Source organism: Cervus elaphus, chromosome 24 (assembly GCF_910594005.1).
Source record: "Cervus elaphus chromosome 24, mCerEla1.1, whole genome shotgun sequence".
NCBI classification, from domain to species: domain Eukaryota; kingdom Metazoa; phylum Chordata; class Mammalia; order Artiodactyla; family Cervidae; genus Cervus; species Cervus elaphus.
Genome location: NC_057838.1, coordinates 24,695,831 through 24,719,675, shown reverse-complemented (window position 1 = coordinate 24,719,675; position 23,845 = coordinate 24,695,831). Strand labels below are relative to the sequence as shown.

Here is a 23,845-nt window from a genome sequence, read left to right as displayed (position 1 = left end):
TGTTTCTTAATGAGTCTTGCTAATGGTTTGTCAATTTTGTTTATTTTTTCAAAAAACCAGCTTTTAGCTTTGTTGATTTTTGCTATGGTCTCTTTAGTTTCTTTTGCATTTATTTCTGCCCTGATTTTTAAGATTTCTTTCCTTCTGCTAACCCTGGGGTTCTTCATTTCTTCCTTCTCTAGTTGCTTTAGGTGTAGAGTTAGGTTATTTATTTGGTTTTTTTCTTGTTTCTTGATGTAAGCCTGTAATGCTATGAACCTTCCCCTTAGCACTGCTTTTACAGTGTCCCATAGGTTTTGGGTTGTTGTGTTTTCATTTTCATTCATTTCTATACATATTTTGATTTCTTTTTTGATTTCTTCTATGATTTGTTGGTTATTCAGAAGCGTGTTATTTAGCCTCCATATGTTTGAATTTTTAACAATTTTTTTCCTGTAATTGAGATCTAATCTTACTGCACTGTGGTCAGAAAAGATGACTGGAATGATTTCAATTTTTTTGAATTTTCCAAGACCAGATTTATGGCCCAGGATGTGATCTATTCTGGAGAAGGTTCCGTGTGCACTTGAGAAAAAGGTGAAGTTGATTGTTTTGGGGTGAAATGTCCTATAGATATCAATTAGGTCTAGCTGGTCCATTGTGTCATTTAAGGTTTGTGTTTCCTTGTTAATTTTCTGTTTAGTTGATCTATCCATAGTTGTGAGTGGGGTATTAAAGTCTCCCACTATTATTGTGTTACTATTAATTTCCTCTTTCATACTCGTTAGTGTTTGCCGTACATATTGCGGTGCTCCTATGTTGGGTGCATATATATTTATAATTGTTATATCTTCTTTTTGGATTGATCCTTTGATCATTATATAGTGGCCTTCTTTGTCTCTTTTCACATCCTTTATTTGAAAGTCTATTTTATCTGATATGAGTATTGCTACTCCTGCTTTCTTTTGGTCTCCGTTGGCATGGAATATTTTTTTCCAGCCCTTCACTTTTAGTCTGTATGTGTCTCTTGCTTTGAGGTGGGTCTCTTGTAGACAGCATATATAGGGGTCTTGTTTTTGTATCCATTCAGCCAATCTTTGTCTTTTGGTTGGGGCATTCAACCCATTTACATTTAGGGTAATTATTTATAGGTATGGTCCCGTTGCCATTTACTTTGTTGTTTTGGGTTCACGTTTATACAACCTTTCTGCATTTCCTGTCTAGAAAAGATCCTTTAGCATTTGTTGAAGAGCTGGTTTGGTGGTGCTGAATTCTCTCAGCTTTTGCTTATCTGTAAAGGTTTTGAATTCTCCTTCATATCTGAATGAGATCCTTGCTGGATACAGTAATCTAGGTTGTAGGTTATTCTCTTTCATTACTTGAAGTATGTCCTGCCATTCCCTTCTGGCCTGGAGGGTTTCTATTGATAGATCAGCTGTTATCCTTATGGGGATCCCTTTGTGTGTTATTTGTTGTTTCTCCCTTGTTGCTTTTAATATTTGTTCTTTGTGTTTGATCTTTGTTAATTTGATTAATATGTGTCTTGGGGTGTTTTGCCTTGGGTTTATCCTGTTTGGGACTCTCTGGGCTTCTTGGACTTGGGTGGCTATTTCCTTCCCCATTTTAGGGAAGTTTTCAGCTATTATCTCCTCGAGTATTTTCTCATGGCCTTTCTGTCTTCTTCTTCTGGAATTCCTATGATTCGAATGTTGGGGCGTTTCACATTGTCCCAGAGGTCCCTGAGGTTGTCCTCATTTCTTTTGATCCTTTTTTCTTTTTTCCTCTCTGCTTCATTTATTTCCACCATTTTATCTTCTACCTCACTTATCCTATCTTCTGCTTCCGTTAGTCTACTCTTGGTTCCCTCCAAAGTGTTTTTGATCTCATTCATTGCATTATTCATTTTTAATTGACTCTTTTTTATTTCTTCTAGGTCTTTATTAAACATTTCTTGTATCTTTTCAATCTTTGTCTCCAGGCTATTTATCTGTAACTCCATTTTGTTTTCAAGATTTTGGATCATTTTTATTATCATTATTCTAAATTCTTTTTCAGGTAGATTCCCTATCTCCTCCTCTTTTGTTTGACTTGGTGGGCATTTTTCATGTTCCTTTACCTGTTGGGTATTTCTTTGCCTCTTCATCTTGTTTAGATTGCTGTGTCTGGAGTGGGCTCTCTGTATTCTGGAGGTCTGTGGTTCCTTTTTATTGTGGAGGATTTACCCCTTGGGTGGGGTTAGACGATTGGCTTGTCAAGGTTTCCTGGTTAGGGAAGCTTGCGTCACTGTTCTGGTGCGTGGAATTTGATTTCTTCTCTTTGGAGAGCAATGGAGTGCCCAGTAATGAGTTTTGAGATGGGTCTATGTGTTAGGTGTGTCCTTGGGCAGCCTGTATGTTGACGTTCACGGCTATGTTCCTGCGTTGCTGGAGAATTTGCGTGGTATGTCTTGCTCTAAAACTTATTGGCTCTTGGGTGGTGGTTGGTTTCAGTGTAGGTATGGAGGCTTTTGGACGGTCACTTATTACTTAAAGTTTCATGTAGTCAGGAGTTTTCTGGTGTTCTCAGGTTTTGGGCTTAAGTCTCCTGCCTCTGGATTTTAGTTTTATTCTTCCTGTAGTCTCAGGACTTCTCCAACTATACAGCACTGATAAGAAAACTTCTAGGTTAATGGCGAAAAGATTCTCCCCCGTTAGGGACACCCAGAGAGGTTCACAGAGTTACATGAAGAAGAGGAGAGGGAGGAGGGAGATGGAGATGAGCAGGAGGAGAAAAAGGGGGACTCAAGAGGAGAGAGACAGATCTACACAGCTGTCTGTTCCCAGAGTGTTCTCCATAGCCCAGTCACCTACAAAGATTCACAGAATTGGATTGGGAAGAGAAGGGGAAAGGAGGAAATAGAGGTGTTCTGAGGTAGAAAACAGAGAGTCAAGATTGGGAGAGAATAATCTTCGGTTTAAAAATAGGGCTTCTCTTCTTTTTTTTTTTGTAAGGTTATAGTGTATTGAAAATGAAAATTAAGGAGTAGTAGAGGAGTACTAGAGGACTTTAAAAGAAATAAGAGAAAAAGAAAAATAGAAAATAGAAGAGAAAAAGGAAAGAAAAAAAAGAAGAGAAAAAAAAGAAAAGAAAAAAAGAAAAAAAAATTTTTTTTTTCCCTAATTAAAAAAATCGTAAAAATCTATGGAAATGAAAGTTAAGGAGTAATGGGGGAGTAATAGGGGATTTTAAAGGAAAATAAAAGAGAAAAAATAAAAAAGAAAAAAAGAAAAAATAAAAAAAAAAAAAAGAAAGAAAAAAGTAAAATTATATCTAGGAGTTTCTCTGGAGCTGTTGCGGTCAGTGTGGGTTCGGCTCAGTTTCAGATAGCTCCTCGTTCCAGCTTACACTTCTCGATATCTACAGGCCCCTTCCGGTGTAGTCGGTGTTTTCTAGAGGGATTTTAATCTGTTGCACCAGTCCCTTCTGAGGCGGTTCCCTTTGTTTATTTGGCTTCTGTTTGCCGGTCTCTTCAGAGCCTCATTTCCGCCCTGACACAGGCGGGCAGAGGTGGACTCTTATTCAGGTAGCTAGTTCCGGCGCGCTGCGGGGCAGGGAGGGGCTGACGCTGCGGGGAGGGTCTTGCGCCGCGGGGAGGGGCTGACGCTGCGGGGCGGGGCTGACGCTGCGGGGCAGGGAGGGGCTGACACTCCGGGGAGGGGCTTGTGCCGCGGGGACGGGCTGGCGCTGCCGGGAGGGGCTGACGCTGCTTTCTCCGTCTGCGCTGCTCAGGCTCCCGGCTGCTCTATATGGAGCGCAGCCCGCGCTGCGCGAGGTTCCAGCCCTCGGGTGTTCCACAAAAGCGCAGAGCGAAAAGCTGCGCCTGCTCTCTGTGCCTTCCCCGTCAGAGCGGTCCAGGCAGCCAGGGGCTTGGTGGGCGCACTCTCCCCAGGTGTGGCGCGCCCACTCCCTTCCGCGGACCCAGTTTCAGTTTCCTCTGGCGCCAGTCAGGTGCGCGCGCCTTCCGCCCTCCGCGTCCCCAGCCCCAGTCCCCGCCCGCGCCGGTCGGGTGCCTGCGCCCTGTGTCTCTTCCCCTCCCCCCTGCCTCCTGCCTCCGGCGGGGCTGGGCCTGTCCGCAGCCTGCGAGCTCTTCTCTGGATTTTCTCGGTCTCTTTGTTCTGCGAATGGCCGGCAGTGTGTTCGGGCCGGTTAATTTACTCTCTCTCCTTTGGTTCAAGTTGGCAACTCACAGACGCTGCCTCCGATTGTCCTCAGGGCACTCAGGCCCGGACCCTACTCCAAGCAATGCCACTTAAGATTCCCTTCCCGGGACGGATCTCCGTCCTTAGCTCTTTTGTCTCACTTTTAATCTTTTATATTTTGTCCTACCTCCTTTCGAAGACAATGGGCTGCTTTTCTGGGCGCCTGATGACCTTAGCTAGCGATCAGAAGTTGTTTTGCGAAGTTTGCTCTGCGTTCAGTTATTCTTTTGATGAATTTGTAGGAGAGAAAGTGGTCTGCCCGTCCTACTCCTCCGCCATCTTGGCTCCTCCTCCCAGAACATACCTCTTTTTAAACATAACTACAATTCCATGATCACATCTAAAAAGTTTAATATGAGTTCTTTAAATTCATCAAAAATCCAGTCAATGTTCAAATTTCCTCCAGTCTTTTATATTCTCAAAATATTTATTCATTCTTTAACTGATTAGTTGATTGATTGTATTTAAAGTTTGCTTCTTTTCAAATTAGGATTCAAATCAGGTCCTTGCACTGGATGACTGACTTCCTTGCTCCCGGGATTGACAGTATGTTCTAGGCATTGTTTTTACACTTTTTGTTCCAGATCTGGAATCAGCCATTTCTTTAGGGAGTTCTGGGAGGTAGGGTTCTAAGATCACAATCTAGAATGCTCATTGTGGTTATTTTGGGACTTTGTCAGTGGACAGAGCTACTTCAAATTTAGGACTACAAGGTTTTCATTTAACCAGTACATCTGTATCTCCTCTTTTCCACACTGAGAAAACTGGTTCTTGTGGGTACAGAATGTGATAGCCTTTAAAATTTCCATAGCTGTTCATTTTATTTATCTCACAACACACAAAGGGCAGTCTCGTAATAATAGTATTAACACTATCATGATGTATATGATTACTGAAGATAGTTAATGTCTGCCAGGCATCCAGAAAAAACCTGGTTAACTTCTAGGGCTGGGTTGTTGGTTTATTTATTTATTTATTTATTTTTGCTGTGGCAAAATGCTCATAACATCAGATTTATCATCTTATGCATTTTTAATGTACAGCTCAGTGGTGTTAAATACATTCATAATGTTGTGCAACCATCATCATCATCCATCTCTATAACTCTTCATCTTGTAAAACTGAAACCCTACACCCATTAAGCCATAACTCCCCGTACTTCCCACCAGCCCCTGACAGCTCCCATTCTACTTTCTGTCTTTATGATTTTAACTGTTCTAAGCATCTCGTGTAAGTGGAATCATGCAGTACTTGTCTTTCTGTGAGTAGCTTACTTCATTTAGCATAATGTCCTTAAGGTTCATGCATGTTGTTGCATATTGCAGAATTTCCTTCTTGTTTAAGGCTATGTATATATCATGTTTTGCTCTTTCATCCGTGTATTGATGGACAGTTGGGTTTCTTCCATGTTTTATTTAATGTGAATAAAAGTCCTATGAACATGGGTGTGCAAACATCTCTTTGAGACCCTGCTTTGATTCTTTTAGGTCTATATAGACGTGGAATTGCTGTATCATATGGTGATATGTACAATATACAAAGTTTCTAATTTCTCTACATTCTCACGGACACTTGTTCGCTGTTTTGTTGATAGTAGCTATTCTAATGGATGTGAGGTGATATATCATTTCGGTTTTGATTTGCATTTCCCTAATGATTAGTGACACTGAAAATTTTTTCAGCCATACAATATGGCTTATTGGCCATTTGTATATCTTCTTTAGAGAAATATCTATTCAAACCTTTTGCCCTTTTAAAAATCAGGTTGTCTGTCTTTTTGTTTTTATATTTTCAGAGTCCTCTATATAATATTAATCTCTTATTGGATATATGATTTTCAAATATTTTCCCACTCTGTGTGTTGCCTTTTTACTTCATTGAGAGTGTCTCTGATGCCCCAAAATTTAAAACTATGAAGTCCAATTGGTTTGTTTTTCCTTTTGCCTTTTGTGTCATATCCAAGAAATCATTACCAAATCTAATGCTTTGAAGCTTTTGTTCTGTGTTTTATTCTGAGAATTTTATTGTTCTAGATATTACATTTATGTCTTTGATCCATTTTGAGTTAATTTTTGTATATGGTGTTAGGTAATGATTCAGCTTCATTCTTTTGTATGTTGATATCCAGTTTTCCTGGTGCCATTTGTTGGAAAGACTATTCTGGGACTGTATTTTTTGGTCCATACTGGTGGTGTAAATTTAAACCCCACACCCTCATCAAGGCAGGCTTGGATTCACAAGTTCTCAGTGAAGGGTATAGACTAAGACGATGTCCTGGTTGTCTTCTCTCCCCAGCAGATATGTTTGGTTTTCTTCTTCACTCTGTAATGGCAGCACTTGGAGAATTCCATTACCAACACACAGGGTTCTTGGGCTAACCCCACTGTCTTTTCCCTATGACCCCCTTGTACTTATTAAATCCTAAGACTCTCATTTTTGCAGAAGTTAGCAAGTGTTCTTAGGCCAGCCATGACTTCAGGACTAATTTACTACTCTTTTTTTCCTCTCTCTTGATTTTCAGATGATGGAAATTTTCCTTACTTTTTGGGCAAGTTCAGCTATGTCTTTTAAAAGTAATTCTGTTCTATTTTATCCAGCATTTCTAGATGTTTTACCACTTCTCCCACCCTAATTTCATGAAAATCCTCCTTCACATTTCTGTTCTTTATTACTCAGTGGTGAAGACACTTAAAGCTCTCTAATTTTTTTTTGGCAAGAATGGCTCTAAACAGATGTCTTTGGAAATTTTATTAGTGATATATGCATTCATATATTTAAGAGAATTTTAGTTGTCACTTTTTAGGAGCTTTCATTTAGATTTTTATTACTAATATCTATGTTTGTTCCACTGTAGTTTGATTTACACAACTTGAAGTATGTTCAGCTTTTGTAAAGTTTCTGTGGGTGTTTGCAAAGAATTTGTAGTCTTATTTATATTATAAAAAGAGAAATATAACTGATAAAAGTAACATTTCTCCCTTATTCCTTAATTTAAACCCTGTTTCCTTTAGGCCCTTCCTTAGAGTCTCATTCTGCTTCAAATTGGAATTTTAGGATTTGTTGATAGAAATGCAATATAACTTTAAAACTATTTCTGAAAATTCAGAATTCATTTCCAAAAATCTGTTAATGATAATTAGCTCTCATCTTCTCCACATACTTAGGTGGCCAAGATGTCTTTCTGACAGAAGAACAGAAGAAATACTATAATGCAATGAAAAAATTAGGATCCAAAAAACCTCAAAGGCCCGTTCCAAGGCCTCGGGTGAGAGCGCTTGATTGATTCTAAATACATGGATGCATTAAGTGGTTATGAGGAACTCAGACGTCTGCAGTGCCATTCTCTTTAATTTTTAAATTTATAGATTTGACCTAAGAACTCTATATGAGCCAAGGTACACTGGCGTATGACTTGAGTTCTTAGGAAAATGAGACATTCGGATTCAATAGTAAATGCCTGGGCAACACCTTAAATTTACTTTTTTGTGAGCATGCGAGAGCTGCTCGGGCTTCCCAGGTGGCATTATTGGTAAAGAACCCGCCTGCCAATGCGGAAAACGTAAGAGATGCGGGTTTGATCCTGGGGTCGGGAAGATACCCTGGAGGAGGGCACAGCAACTCACTCCAGTATTCTTGCCTGGAGAATGCCATGGCCAGAGGAGCTTGGCAGGCTGCAGTCCATAGGGTTGCAAAGAATCAGACATTACTGAAGCAACTTGGCGTGCGTGCATGCACGAGAGCTGCTCGGTATATCCTCATTACAGTGATGTGAATGTAGCAGCTTGTTTGAATGTAATCTTGGCCAATTTAAAATGCATTTATAATATATTTTACCACCTTTCTCTGGTGTGAAATTGAGGTCACGCATACTCACTTCCACTTCACAAGTATTTATGATAAACTTTCTATCTTAGGAGCGGACACACTTTTTCTGTAAAAGGCCAGGCAGTAAATATTTTAAGCTTTACAGGCCATGTGGTTTCTGCTATTACTACTCAACTTTGATGTTGTAACACAAAAGCAATCATTATAGATAGAGAACAAATGTTCTTGGCGGTGCACCAGTATAACTTTATTTATAAACATCAAAATTTGGATTTCATGTAATTTTCATGTGTCAAAATTTTATTCTTTTTGAGTTTTTTGCCCCAAAACTCATTCTGAGTAAAGCCTATTCAGAGCTCATGGGCTGTACTAAAATAGCTGAGGGACCAGATTTGGCCTTTGGGCCACAGTGTGCTGAACCCTGACTTACGAGGTACTTACAGGGCTGCTCTGTGCTTACAGTCCATTGAGGGGCTGGGATTTGAGAGCATTAGATTATAAAGTCATACAACAGGCACAGCTGGTAGTTCTGAGAAGTGAGTTTGGAGGCTTTCAAGACAAGGAGGGTCAGGGATACCGAAAAGTCTGAGAAAGCAGTATGGAAGAGGGGCTTGATATCTGATGCATGTAGAGGACTTGGAGATTTTCATTCAAACATGAGGTCCCAAATTATCAAAGTGAAAGTGAAAGTTGCTTAGTCATGTCCGACTCTTTGTCATCCCATGGACTATAGAGTCCATGGAATTCTCCAGGCCAGAATACTGGAGTGGGTAGCCTTTCCCTTCTCCAGGGGATCTTCCCAATCCAGGGATCGAATCCAGGTCTCCCACATTGCAGGCAGATTCTTTACCAGTTGAGCCACAAGGGAAGCCCAAGAATACTGGAGTGGGTAGCCTAAACCTTCTCCAGCTGGGCCTTCCTGACCTAGGAATCGAACTGGGTGGATTGCAGGTGGATTCTTTCCCAATTGAGCTATGAGGGAAGCCCTAAATTATCAAAGGTATGTTTAATTTCCTGCTATTCCCAGCAATCAGAATAGAGCCTAGCATTATGTACATTTTCAATGATTTGTTGAATAAAGAAGTATGTTTTAGGGCACAAAATCCATCCCACTAGGTTTAAACATTTGTGTTGCACTAAAAATGTCTATAAATGTCAGGACAAGTGTTTAGAATTTATACAATGAAAAATTTTTACAAAAAGTTTAATGATAAAATTATATTTGTAGAGTTTTCATCTGACAACAGTATGTGGAACTTAAATTTACCTAAGTCAAATCTAGCTTTTAAGTACCATACTCATTTTCTAGTACTAATTTCACTTTGAAGTGACTTCACAAGGACAGAAATGGTAAAGACCTAACAGAAGCAGAAGAGATTAAGAAAAAGTGGCAAGAATACATAGAAGAACTATACAAAAAAAGTCTTAATGACCCAGGTAACCATGATGATGTGGTCACTCACCTGGAGCCAGACTTCCAAGAATGTGAGGTCATGTGGACCTTAAGAAGCATTACTACAAACAAAGCTAGTGGAGGTGATAGAATTTCAGCTGAGCTATTTCAAATCCTAAAAGATGATGCTGTTGAAGTGTTGCACTCAATATGCACTCATCCATGGCCACAAGACTGGAAAAGTCAGTTTTCATTCCAATCCCAAAGAAAGTTCCAGTTATGCTTATTTCACATGCTAGCAAGGTTATGCTCAGAATCCTTCAAGCTAGGCTTCAGCAGTTTGTGAACCAAGAACTTCCAGATGTTCAAGCTGGATTTAGAAAAGGCAGAGGAACCAGGGATCAAATTGCCAACATTCGCTGGACCAGGGATAAAGCAAAGGAATTCCAGAAAAACATCTACTTCTGCTTCAGTGACTATGCTAAAGCCTTTGATAGAGATGGGAGTACCAGACCACCTTACCTGTCTCCTGAGAAACCAGGTCAAGAAAGAAGCATCAGTTAGAACTGGACATGGAATGACTGACTGGTTCCAAATGGGGAAAGAAGTATGACAAGGCTGTATATGGTCACCCTGCTCATTTAACTTTGATGTGGAAGCTACAGTCCATGGGCCCACAGAGTTGGACATGACTGAGTGACTAAGCACAGCACAGAGTGAAAGTGAAAATTGCTCAGCCGTGCCCAACTCTCTGCTACCCCATGGACTACACAGTCCATGGAATTCTCCAGGCCAGAATACTGGAGTGGGTAGCCTTTCCCTTCTCCAGGGGATCTTCCCAACCCAGGGATCGAACCCCGGTCTCCTGCACTGCAGGTGGATTCTTTACCAGCTGAGCCACAAGGGAAGCCCAGGAATACTGGAGGGGGTAGCCTATCCCTTCCCCAACAGATCTTCCCATCCCAGGAATTGAACCAGGATGTCCTGCACTGTCAGTGGATTCTTTACCAACTACGCTATCAGGGAAGCCCACAGCACAGAGTACATCATGCAAAATGCCAGGCTGGATGAATCACAAAGTGGAATCAGGATTGCTGGGAGAAATATCAGCAACCTCAGATATGCAGATGATACCACTCTAATGGCAGAAAGTGAAGAGGAACTAAAGAGCCTCTTGATGAGGGTGCAAGAGGAGAGTGAAAAAGCTGACTTGAAATTCAACATTGAAAAAATCATGACATCCAGTCCTATCATTTCATGGAAAATAGAAGGGGAATAAGTGGAAGCAGTGACAAATTTTATTTTCTTGGGCTCTCAAATCACCATGGACAGAGACTGCAGTCATAAAATTAAAAGATGCTTGTTCCTTGGAAGGAAAGCTATGACAAACCTAGACAGGGTATTAAAAAGCAGAGACATCACTTTGCCAACAAGGTCTCTATAGTCAGAGCTATGGTTTTCCCAGTAGTCATACATGGATGTGAGAGTTGAACCATAAAGAAGACTGAGTGCTGAAGAATTGATGCTTTCAAATTGTGTCGCTAGAGAAAACTCTTGAGAGTCCCTTTGACTGCAAAGAGATCAAACCAGTCAATCCTAAGGGAAATCAACCCTGAATACTCATTGGAAGGACTGATGCTGAAATTGAAACTCTAATACTTTGACCACCTGATGCAAAGAGCTGACTCATTGGAAATGACCCTGATCCTGGGAAAGATTGAAAGCAAAAGGAGAAAGGGATGGCAGAGAACAAGATGGTTGGATGGCATCAGTGAGTCAATGGACATGAATTTGAGCAAACTCCAGGAGATAGTGAAGGACAGAAGGAGCCTGGCATGCTACAGTTCATGGGGTCACAAAGAGTCAGACATGAGTTAGTGACTGAACAACAGCAAACACTTTGAAGTTCTTATTTAAACTTGAGCCAACAAGAAAGGCAAAGAGAATTTTTGTTTATATGTGCATGATATGCAACCATTGATTCAGTACCAGTTGGTCCCAGATTTGAAGTTTATTAAAAGACTCATGAGACACCCATTTACTGGTTTGTTTCGTGAGGGATGTGGAGCTGGCAGTGCAGCACACAGCTGAACAGAAGCTGCAGTGACACATGTGCCGCTCCTAGGCCTCTGCACTGCACTGGGCTTCCAGGCGGCTCAGTGGTGAGAGGACCCACCTGCCGATGCAGGCAGAGGCACAGGAGACACAGTTTCTATCCCTGGATTGGAAAGATCCCCTGGAGGGGGAAATGACAACCCACTGCAGTATTCTTGCCTGGCTGGGAAAATCCCATGGACAGAGCAGCCTGGCAGGCTGCAGTCCCTGGAGTTGCAAAGAGTTGGACGTGACTGAGCACACAACACACATACTGCACTGGACATGTCAGAATGCAAGAGATGAACTTGAAGTGGGCATGGACTGCTTTCCCACAGGGATGCCGCCACCTCCATTCCTAACTATCTGTTATAGCTTGTTTGTTGCCTGTCTCATCGGGGAGTAGGTGTTACCCCAGAGACATTCCTGCATGGCTCACCAATCATGGCTTCACAGTGAGTGATTCCGACAACCAAGTGCAGCTCACCAGTTAATGCCAAGCATTTATCTTAAACTCTATATTCCAGAGAGCAGTGTTGCATGAGGTAAACCCCAAAACCCTATCCCCTGGTGTCCGAATTTGAGCTTAGACTTTGAATCAGCTGTTAGCCCTTAACTGGGCTTCCAAGGTGGTGCAAATGGTAAAGCATTCGCCTGCCAATGAAGGAGACACAAGAGACATGAGTCCAGTGCCTGGGTCAAGAAGATCCCCTGGAGAAGGAAGTGGTACTCCACTCCAGTATTCTTGCCTGGGAAATCCTATGGCCAGAGGAGCCTGGTGGGCCCCAGTCCACAGGATCACGAAGAGTCAGACACGACTGAGCATGTATAGGCTAGACACGCTAGCCCTTAACTCCCCAGAGATTTTTTTTTTAATTTCTAAAGTCTACATATTATCTTTTGACCTTTGGAGTAGCAACTCCGTAGAGAGGGAAGTACAGCTGTTTTAACCTGAAAAGTGATGGATATTCTTTCCAGCAGTAAGACCAAGGGCTCTGGAATCATTTCTACCTAAAGCATTCCCACAAGGTAGCTTCATTACAGGCTTTAAAAATTATCCTGAGGTATAGAAGTCACTATAAAATGACATAGAATGTATGTATAATACATTAAAATACATAGAATGTATCTTAAAATAACATAGATTTTTTTTTGATCCTCTACCACATTTGGTAGCTTATATTTTTAATTTCCTCCACTTTCTAAATTATTAGAGTTGAACTGTAAGGCCAGTGCTTACCATGCCCTTACATTTATTCTCAGCCCTTATTCTGCTTTCTTGGAGAGTATCCTTAAAAGTAATGTTTCTCAAGGTCCTTTCTGACTTCCCAGTTGCATTCTCACACAGGAAAGGCATTTGACTTTCACGTTTCTTCTCCAGACTCCTTGATAAAAGTTTTAGAGCTCCTGAAGCAAAGTTTGAAAGACATCAACTTACATGTGATATCCTTCTACTGCTGTTCCAACCCTTTTCTTCTCATTGCCCTTGCTCTCCCATAGTGACAGCATTCATTCTCTTGATGTTAGTTCATATCAGTACTGATGCCATAGAACTCCACATTTGCTTTCCAGCTCTCTGCCTGAACTCCAGACCCATACCTCTATCTGCCCATGTCCCTTGGATGTCCCACTGGGCACTTCAAACTCCAGGGTGCCCAGGACACATCCATCATCTCCCCACCAAACTCCTCATCTGCTGTTCTCCAGTTGATTGAATGCACCAACAAGCAGAAATTATAACCTCAGCCTTAACTTTCCCACAGCCTACTCCATTAGAACACTCTTGGACTCCTGCTTCTACTTCCATATTAGTTCTTAAACCTAAAAACTCATGTCTTTCTCTACTGTTATGACCACAAAATATCATCTTTTGCCTGGATTACCCTAACAGATGCCTGGGGCTGTAGACATGAATTCTTAGGGGTCTGTGCATTTTCTAAATAGAATGCTATGTGCATACTTTGATTAGATGATATATAATATGAAATAATCTAGTATATACATATGGTGTATATATATATATATTAGATTATACATAAACAAACAATGTATAGTCAAGCATGCCATACGATATCAGTGTCTGAGTTTGTGCTAAAGAACAGTTTCCACTTAAGCAAACAACCAAGTAGTGCCTTATAGAGATAATTAAAGAAAACAGTGGAGTAGCTGAGTCATTGCACTGCACGTGGTAGATAAGGCATGGAAACTTGAGTTAGAACCTGTACTAGAGCAATCAGCACACCTTTACTTTGGAGCAGGCCATCCATGTACGAAACAATATGCAAGTTCACCATCAGTACTAATGTGAAATAATCAGTTTTTCTGTTTTCAGTTTTAGTAATCACTGGATTAGAGTCCCATTTATCTAGCCTTATTGTCAAGTGAACAGCAATTAGAAAATTGACTTTCAAGAATTGCTTGAATACAGTGTTTTGGTTGAATATAGGTTCTGATTATTCTAAACTAACAAATGGAGCCTTGGAGATGTTAATTCTGTCTTGTCCAACAAAAGTATGTGAGCAAGTATCCTCTGCATTAATATTATTAAAGTCAAAAATACAGAAGTAGGTGAAATATACAGACCAAAGTTCATTTTTTTAATGATTAAACCCAACATGAATTATTTTATTTCAGCAAAAACAAATCATCCACCACATCAAAGTTATGTTGTTACTAAAAATTTACGTATTTATTTAGTTTCAAAATGGGATTAAAGCTATATGTCTACATTTTAAAACCAGTTTCTAATTAAATTTAATGAAATTAAATGAAAAATATCTTTTAGAAGAATTTCTTGCCCCTTTAAAAAGTGTGCATTTTCCAAGAAACTACTTTAATTGTAAGAGAGGGCAAGTGCTATTGTATGTGCCTTTTAATGTATGTGATTTCATTCCTACAACTCCAAATGATCTATGATTCCTTTTTATTTTTCCTCAGAACAAGTGCCAAGGTTTTGTGTTTGACTTCGTCACACACCAGGTCTTTGACGTCATTATCATCATCCTCATTCTCCTCAACATGCTTAGCATGATGGCTGAATCACATGACCAGTCAGAAGCCACGAAGCATTTACTTGATCGTCTCAACCTGGCCTTTGTGGTCATCTTTGGATTTGAGTGTCTCATCAAAATCTTTGCTTTGAGGCAATACTACTTCACCAATGGCTGGAATTTATTTGACTGTGTGATCTTGGGCCTTTCTATTGTTAGTAAGTAAAATTGGCAACCCAGAGGGGCTTTCATCTGAGAGCCAGAAGTAAACTTGTAAATCTTATCATTTGAAATTTTGTCCAGAGTATCCACAGAGCAGAAAATTAAATTTAATGTGGTTTTTGAAAAAAAAAAAAAAATAGATGAATGAATGCCATTATCTTTGGGGAGTTGCTAGAAGATACAGAGTAATTTTCACTCCCTTGACTATCTACACAATTGAAATAGAGTTAAGTAATTATGTGGATCATTTATTCAGTGGGGATAGATGAAATTAAGATGACTTAGAAGTTTTTGTGAGGCTACCTGCTTTATCCAGGGAATTGAGTCAAAGTTCCATTTTCTTCCACAACTATAAGGCCTAAAGAGCATTTCTTGTTTTAAGGATTTGGCATTTAGTTTCCATGTTTTTCCCTAGTTCAAAATCCTTGTGGATGTCAGATCACAATTACTGTGTCCCAGTGACATTGCTGGGCCTTCCCTTACCTCCTCCTTATAGAGGGCCTCCATGGCTCAACGTGTATGGGGCTTGTAAGAGTGTCTCATAAGGACAAATAGTGCTTTTTTTGTGTGCTGAATCTCATGTTAAATTATAGTGGAAACTACATAGTGTGTCAGCTGCTTCGGTTTCACTCACCAACTAGCTTCACTCTATAATCACTATATTTTTCTTAACTGCAGACAGAAATTAACCTTAAGGTTTATAGAAGAATAGGGAGAAAAAGAGGGTTATTGCCATACACCTTTCCATGAAACATATACACACACATGCACGTACATTAACTTCGAAGTTAAATTCTTCATGACTAAGCTGTAAGATTTTACTCTGGGTTTTTGAAGTCTGCTTTAATTAAACTGATAATTTAACTATAATTGCGTATAACTACCTATGGGTTCTTCCCATTGTTCAAAGAGCATGAAGGCAGTGAAAATGAATTTCACAAGTGGAAGCTTTTGTTTTATCTCAGAAAGGATGCAATAAACAGACTTGCTGGATCAAAATATTTTGGTTCTTAACACGATAGCAGCAGTGCAGATGTGTCAGGGACCAAGAAAATGGTACAGTTCATAGTCTGTTCTACTTTTTAGCCATGGAAACTTATGTAGATAAGGCTTCGTAATAGATCTTTTGATATACTTATGGTTTAATAGACTGTTAATCTTTATTAGTCAGTTTCAAGCACAAGTCCTGGTGAAATTGACAGCAGCAATAAAGTTAGAAAATCATGATGAGTCTGGGGCAACCACCTGAGCACTTAAAGAGCTCTTCCTCCAATATGCAGAGAGCAGCTCATTCATTCCACTGTTTGCTGAACTTTTCCCAGGCAGTGCCAGGCATTGTAGAGTTCACGGTAACTGAAGGAGGTCGCCATTACCCCTACCATACAGCCAATAGCCTACCATAGAGACTGAAGACTCTAGGACTGGGCCGCCTCAGGCCAAAGTACAGGTAGAAAGCACAGCCCCTCCCATCAGCAGAAAATTGGATTAAAGATTAACTGAGCAAGGTACCGGAGAAGGCAATGGACAAAGGAGCCCGGTGCAGGCTACAGTCCATGGGGTCGCTAAGAGTTGGACACGACTGAACGACTTCACTTTCACTTTTCACTTTCCTGCATTGGAGAAGGAAATGGCAACCCACTCCAGTGTTCTTGCCTGGAGAATCCCAGGGACGGCAGAGCCTGGTGGGCTGCCGTCTATGGGGTCACACAGAGTCAGACACTGCTGAAGCGACTTAGCAGCAGCAGAGCAAGGTACAGCCCTCCAGAGCAAGACCCAGTCTTCCCTGCAGCCAGTCCCTCCTATCAGGAAGCTTACACAAACTCTTACCCTCATCCCTCAGAGGGCAGACAGAATGAAAACCACAATCACAGAAAACTAACCAAAATGATCACATGGATCACAGCCTTGTATAACTCAGTGAAACTATGAGCCATGCTGTGTAGGGCCACCCAAGACAAATGAGTCATGGTGAGTTCTAACAAAATGTGGTCCACTGGAGAAGGGAATGGCAAATCACTTCAACATTCTTACCTTGAGAACCCCATAAACAGTATGAAAAGGCAAAAAGATATGACACTGAAAGATAAACACCGACTCCACCCCCAGGCCAGTAGATGTCCAATATGCTACTGGAGAGGAGTGGAGAAATAGCTCCAAAAGGAATAAAGAGGCTTAGCCAAAACAGAAATGATGCCCAGTTGTGGATGTGTCTGGTGGTGAAAGTAAAGTCTGGTGCTATAAAGAACAGTATTGCATAGGAACCTGGAACGTTAGGTCCGTGAATCAAGGTAAATTGGAAGTGGTCAAACAGGAGATGGCAAGGGTCAACATTGACATTTTAGGAATCAATGAATTAAAATGGACCAGAGTGGGCGAATTTAATTCAGATGACCCTTATATCTGCTGCTACGGGCAAGAATCCCTTAGACGAAATGGGGTAGCCCTCAAAGTCAACTAAAGTATCTGAAATGCACTACTTGGGTGCATTCTCAAAAATGGCAGAATAATCTCTGTTCATTTCCAAGGCAAACTGTTCAACATGACAGTAATCCAAGTCTGTGCCCTAACCACTGTGCTGAAGAGTATAAAGTTGAATGCTTCCATGAAGACCTACAAGACCTTCTAGAACTAACACCAAAAAAAATGTCCTTTTCATCATAGGGGGCTAGAATGCAAAAGTAGGAAGTCAAGTTATACCTGGAGTAACAGGCAAGTTTGACCTCAGAGTACAAAATGAATCAGGGAAAAGACTAACAGAGTTTTTCCAAGAGAATGCTCTGGTCATAGCAAACACCCTTTTCCAACAACACAAGAGACAACTGTACACATGGACGTCACCAGATGGTCAATACTGAAATTAGGTTGATTATATTATTTGTAGCTGAAGATGGAGAAACTCTATATCATTAGCAAAAACAAGACAGGGAGCTAACTGTGGCTCAGATCATAGCTCTGTAAAATTCAGACTTAAATTGAAGTAAGTAGGGAAAACTACTAGACCATTCAGGTATGACCTAAATCAAATACCTTATGATTAAACAGTGAAAGTGACAAGTAGATTCAAGGGATTAGATCTGACAGACAGAGTGCCTGAAGAACTATGGACAGAGATTTGTAACATTGTACAGGAGGCAGTGATCAAAACCATCCCCAAGAAAAAGAAAGGCAACAAGGCAAAATGGTTGTCTGAGGAGGCCTTACAAATAGTTGAGAAGAGAAGCGAAAGACAAAGGAGAAATGGAAAGATATATCCATCTGAATTCAGAGTTCCAGAGAATAGCAAGGAGAGATAAGAAAGCCTTCCTAAGTGATTATTGCAAAGAAATAGAGGAAAACAACAGAATGGGAAAGACTAAAGATCTCTTTAAGAAAGTTAGAGATACCAAGGGAACATTTCATGAAAAGAAAGGCACAATAAAAGAAAGAAACAGTATGGACCTAATAGAAGCAGAAGAGATTAAGAAGAGCTGGCAAGAATACACAGAAGAACTATACAAAAATGATCTTCGTGACACAGATAACCACGATGGTGTGATCATCATCTAGAGCCAGACATCCTGAAGTCCAAAGTCAAATAGGCCTTAGGAAGCATTGCTACAAACAAAGCTAATAGGGGTGATGGAATTCTGTCTGAGCTATTTAAAATCCTAAACGATGATGCTGTGAAAGTGCTGCACTCAGTATGTCAGCAAATTTGGAAAACTCAACTGTGGCCCCAGGACTGGAAAAGGTCAGTTTTTATCCCAATCCCAAAGAAGGGCAATGTCAAAGAACGTTCAAACTACCATACAGTTACACTCATTTTACGTGTTAGCAAGGTTATGCTTAAAATCCTTCAAGCTAGGCTCCAGCAGCACGTGAACTGAGAACTTCTCGGTGTACAAACTGGGTTTAGGAAAGTCAGAGGAATCAGAGATCAAATTGCCAACATCTGTTGAATCATAGAAAAAGCAGGGGAATTCTGGAAAAATATCTACTTCTGCTTCACTGACTACGCTAAAACCTTTGAGGATCACAACAAATTGTGGACAATTCTACAAGAGATATAGGAGTACCAGACCACCTCACTTGCCTCCTGGGAAACCTGTATGCAGGTCAAGAAGCAATAGTTATAACCGGACATGGAACAACTAACTGCTTCAAAAGGAATATGTCGAGGCTATACATTGTCACCCCCTGCTTATTTAACTTATGTGCAGAATACATCATGTGAAATGCTGGGCTGGATGAAGCACAGCTGGAATCAAAATTGCTGGGAGAAATATCTATAACTTCAGATATGCAAATAATACCACCCTAATGGCAGAAAGTGAACAGAAACTAAAGAGCCTCTTGAAGGTGAAAGAAGAGAGTGAAAAAGTTGACTTAAGAATTCAACATTCAAAAAATGAAGATTATGGCATCCAGTCCCATAACTTCATGCCAAATAGATGGGGGAAAAATGAAAACAATGACAGAGTTTATTTTCTCGGGCTCACAAATCGCTGCAGATAGTGACTGCTACCATGAAATTAAAAGATGCTTGCTCCTTGGAAGAAAAGCTATGACAAAACTAGACAGTGTATTAAAAAGCAGAGACATCACTTTGCTGACAAAGGTCCTTATAATCAAAACTATGGTTTTTCCAGTAGTCAACGCATGCATATGAGAGTTGGACCATAAAGAAGGCCGAGTGTTGAAGAATTGATGCTTTCAAACTATGGTGCTAGAGAAGACGCTAGAGAGTCTCTTGGACAGTCAAGAGATCAAACCAGTCAATCCTAAAGGAAATCAACCCTGAACATTCATTGGAAGAACTGATGCTGAAGCTGAAGCTCCAGTACTTTGGCCACCTGATTCAAAGAGCGACTCATTGGAAAAGACCCTAATGCTGGGAAAGATTGAAGGCAGGAGGAGAAGTGGGTGACACAGGATGAGATGGTTGGATGACATCACCAACTCAATGGTCATGAGTTTGAGCAAAGTCTGGGAGATAGTGAAGGACAGGGAAACCTGGCATGCTGCAGTCTATGGAGTCACAAAGAATTGGACATGACTGAGTGACTGAACAACAACAAAATTAAGACTTACCACATTAAGGAATCAGAAAAAGACCGAGAAATTAATTGAACCCCAAATCACTTGCTGCACGAAAGAACTGAGCTCACAGGAAAGACAAATTACTGTGAGCTTGATTACTCAAAGAAATATTCACAGAGGAAGTGGACCTTAAAGGAGGGACCTCCTCCAGTTGTTGCTGAAATGGTAGAAGTTCCACATCTCAAAAAAATTGGTTTTCCATCATCTCTAATGACCTTAGAGGATCCTAGAGGAAGAACAAGGCCCTGTGTATACGAGGCAAGCATGTTCAAGCCATTCTGTAATATTTGGTTCAAAATGTGTTTTGTTTTAAATCCTTGTATCACTTGCTTGCAGAGCAAGCAATGAGAAAACAGGGTGACGTTTTAGGCCAAATATTCAGCAGTCTGCAGAAACTTCTGCTTGAGATGCCACTTCTGGGATATTTACAATAACAGAGAAACTGTCTCCAATTTATTCCCGTAGCTTTTTGAGTTTGGACTTCCAGAAGTCCTTGGAATGAGCGTATTGACAAAGATGAGAAATCTGTGGCAGTTTTAGCCCAAAGACAAGCATTGCAACATCACCTTCTTTCTCTAGCTCTGTCCTTGCCTATAGCAGGCTGTGTTCAAATTCCTCTACAGTAAGAACCTGTTTGTTTAAGAAACCTTGGGGTTAGGGGTGTACAGCTTCCACTGATAGCTCACACTCAGGCTTCAGTAGCAGAAATTTCTCTTTGCATTATAATCTAAATGACTCCATCAATAGTTTATCTGTTTTCCATTCTATGTATATAATAAATATAGAAAACTGTTATATTTTCTACCTCATGAGTGATTTTAAATGCCCAACATAGATGATAATGTATTTCAAGTCCATTAGGTAACTTACAAAATAGCCTTTAATAAACTGCATTTTATTTCTTTTCTTTGGAGGGTCTTCTTAGATGTCCTGTCCCACCTAAATTCCTATCTAAATTGTATGAACCTTGAAAATTGCTCTCCAGTTTAAGGCACATATATTTTTTTCCCCTCAGATGGGTAAAAAAATTCTTAATTTTGTACATAAGCTGAAAAGTAATGGTAAAAAGTTGGTCTCACTCAGATTGAAAGCAGGAGAAACAGGCTATGTCAAAAATCAATCTGCCTCCTGGAAATTCATTGACCCTCCTCCTTGTCTTCAGGTACAGTGGTTTCTGCCTTGGAAAGCCAGAAGCATATTCCTTTCCCTCCAACACTGTTCAGAGTGGTGCGCTTGGCTCGGATTGGCCGAATCCTGAGACTTGTTCGAGCAGCACGAAGAATCAGAACTCTGCTTTTTGCTCTGATGATGTCCCTGCCCTCTCTATTCAATATTGGTCTTCTCCTCTTTCTGGTTATGTTTATTTATGCCATTTTTGGTATGAACTCTTTTCGCAAAGTGGAGGAAGATTCTGGAATTGATGACATCTTCAACTTCCGAACTTTTATAAGCAGCATGCTCTGCCTCTTCCAGATAACCACGACAGCAGGCTGGGATGCCCTCCTCAGCCCCATGTTGAAATCAAAAGAGTCCTGTGACCCCACGTCAGAGAGCTGTCACCTCTCTACCATAGCCATAATCTACTTCGTCACCTATATCATCATCTCCTCTCTCATTGTGGTCAACATGTATATTGCTGTGATTTTAGAAAACTTCAATGTAGCCACTGAAGAAAGTGAGGAACCTTTGGGTGAAGATGACTTTGAAATGTTCTACGAAGTCTGGGAAAAGTTTGACCCAGAAGCAACACAGTTTATCAAATATTCTGCCCTTTCTGACTTTGCTGATGCCCTTCCTGAGCCTCTGCGTGTGGCAAAGCCAAATAAATACCAATTTTTAGTCATGGACTTGCCAATGGTGAGTGGAGATCGTCTCCATTGCTTGGATATTCTCTTTGCTTTCACCAAGAGGGTGCTTGGTGAGTCCAGTGGCCTGGATAGCATGAAAGCAGCGATAGAGGAGAAGTTCATGGAGGCCAACCCTTTCAAGAAGTTATATGAACCCATAGTCACCACCACCAAAAGGAAGGAAGAGGAAAGATGTGCTGCTGTTATTCAAAAGGCCTTTCGAAAGTACATGATGAAGACCAGGTGTACCTTGAAAGACAGGCCTCATTCAACCCTCCAGACACTCTCCAATGGAAACTTACCCAGCTCTGGGGTGGCCGAGGGCAAGGTCCATTATGACTGAGCCCCACACCTCCACCCATACCTCACAGCCTCTAAGCCTCGCCTCCGGCCTCTGAGCTCCAAGCCATCCACAGCTCTGTGTACAAACAAGTGAACTCTTCGAACTAGCCATTCCTTTTTTTTTTTCCTAGCTGAAAGAAAATATTTTAGAGTTCACATCAGAGGATTCTTATAGAGATAAGGGTGCCTGACTATTACTACCAGTACTGTTTTAACAAAGAAAAAGACACTAGAAAGGTCTATAGAAGACATACTAATGTGAGGATTGAAGCACAGTTCAAGTTATGTCAAAAGAATAAGAAACAAAAAACACATTAAAGTTTTAAATTATGTTTCCCATGTGTTCCTGAGTACTGTGTCCAATACCTTTGTTGGATGTTTTCCCCAGTAAAATTATGTGGTTTATCACGTATAGCTCTTTTGCATGCTAAGTGAGAATTCAAAACCTGCCAATAAACACTTATTGCAGATTTTTTTTAGCCAACGTTGAATATTTTGAGTTTATTTCAAACCTAAAAGCATGATCATGATTTGTATCAGTTACACCCTATCTTTCACTAGCTGCAATATCTGTTATATATATGTGGGGAAAAATAAATAAATGAAGCTTTCAGTTGCATTTCATTCGGATAATACACTAAAAATCCTTTTGTTTGGTGCTTGTGTGAGTAGTGGTTTAAATGTGGTGCCTAAGTTGAAATTAAAGACAATAGCCAGTGGTGTGCTGATAAGTGCCTAATAATTGATCTTCAGGAAAAAAGAAACAAGCCATGATTTGTAGTGTTTACTGATTTCTGTGGTGAATACTCCCGTCATGACCGATTTCACACTACCAACATGATGTTTCTGAATGTAGAGTTGGGAAAGATGTCCACAGTCAGTTCTCGTGAGCTGCCCAGAGCTGGCTGAGCACACCACTGACTGGAACCAGTAAGACAGTCTCACTTCCGGTTAAATATCTGCAGTGGGCACCTTGGATGGAGAGTGCACCCCACTGAGCACAACACCTGGACCCCAGGGCAGGGGGGCCATAAGATGTAATGATTAGCCAGAGACCTCAGTCATTTGATGAGCCCTACATTGAGTTCTGGCTAAACATATGCATGAAACACAGCCCAGAGAACAACCAAGTCAATCAGAAGGGCCTGGCCCCAGGAATATCCCAGGAACTCCCTAAAACTTGGAGTTGCCCAGAGGCCAAGCAAGACATTAGCTGGACTGGGGGCAAAGAACTACAGTATAACAATCTAGGCTCAGAGGAAAATCCCGCAGAAATAGCCCTGGAATCCTGTATCTCTGACAGGCCAGAGGAGGTGATGTGTTTGTCAGCAGCCTGGAGTCTGAGCCCTGAGCCTCTGCCCTGCCCTTCACTGTCCAGTGGAGGTAAGGCCAATGCTGTATGCTGTGACATATTAAGAGGGAACTTATTTTCAGTGTACACAAAATCTAACTGTGACTCAATGTATCCATATCCGGGGCCTAAATTTTGTGAGGTTTGTAGGCAGCCTTGTGCTCTGGAGCACTGGCAAAAGTAGTAGCATCATTATCTAATCATTATCAATATCTAATAGACTTAGCATTTGCTGTAGGTTAGACACAGGCTAAGCATTTGCATAATCTCATCTGTTCCTTGCAATAACCCAGGGTGTGTGCAGTCACTCACCAGGTAGAGCCCGGGCATCTCTGCCATACAGGGGCAGAGGAGTGCTTGTTCCTAGAACTAGGGCACTTTTGAGACAGCACTGGAGGGACTCCCAGGCAGGACTGCAAGAGCTGTGTGGAAATCACTGGTTCTAAAGCCACAACCGTCCTGCTTGAGGCCCTGGGGATTACCTA

At 40.9% G+C, this 23,845-nt stretch overlaps 1 protein-coding gene across 1 annotated transcript in view; it reads left to right on the top strand.

Moving 5' to 3' along the window:
- Positions 1–22,591, top strand: part of SCN11A (sodium voltage-gated channel alpha subunit 11) — a 139,532-nt gene extending 116,941 nt beyond the window's left edge. Inside the window, exons 27-29 of the mRNA XM_043885574.1 lie at positions 7,378–7,482; positions 14,467–14,737; positions 20,983–22,591. Coding sequence (XP_043741509.1) covers positions 7,378–7,482; positions 14,467–14,737; positions 20,983–22,010 — 1,404 coding nt within the window. The 3' untranslated portion in view covers positions 22,011–22,591. The remainder of the gene's footprint in view (positions 1–7,377; positions 7,483–14,466; positions 14,738–20,982) is intronic.
- The last annotated feature ends 1,254 nt before the right edge of the window (positions 22,592–23,845 follow it).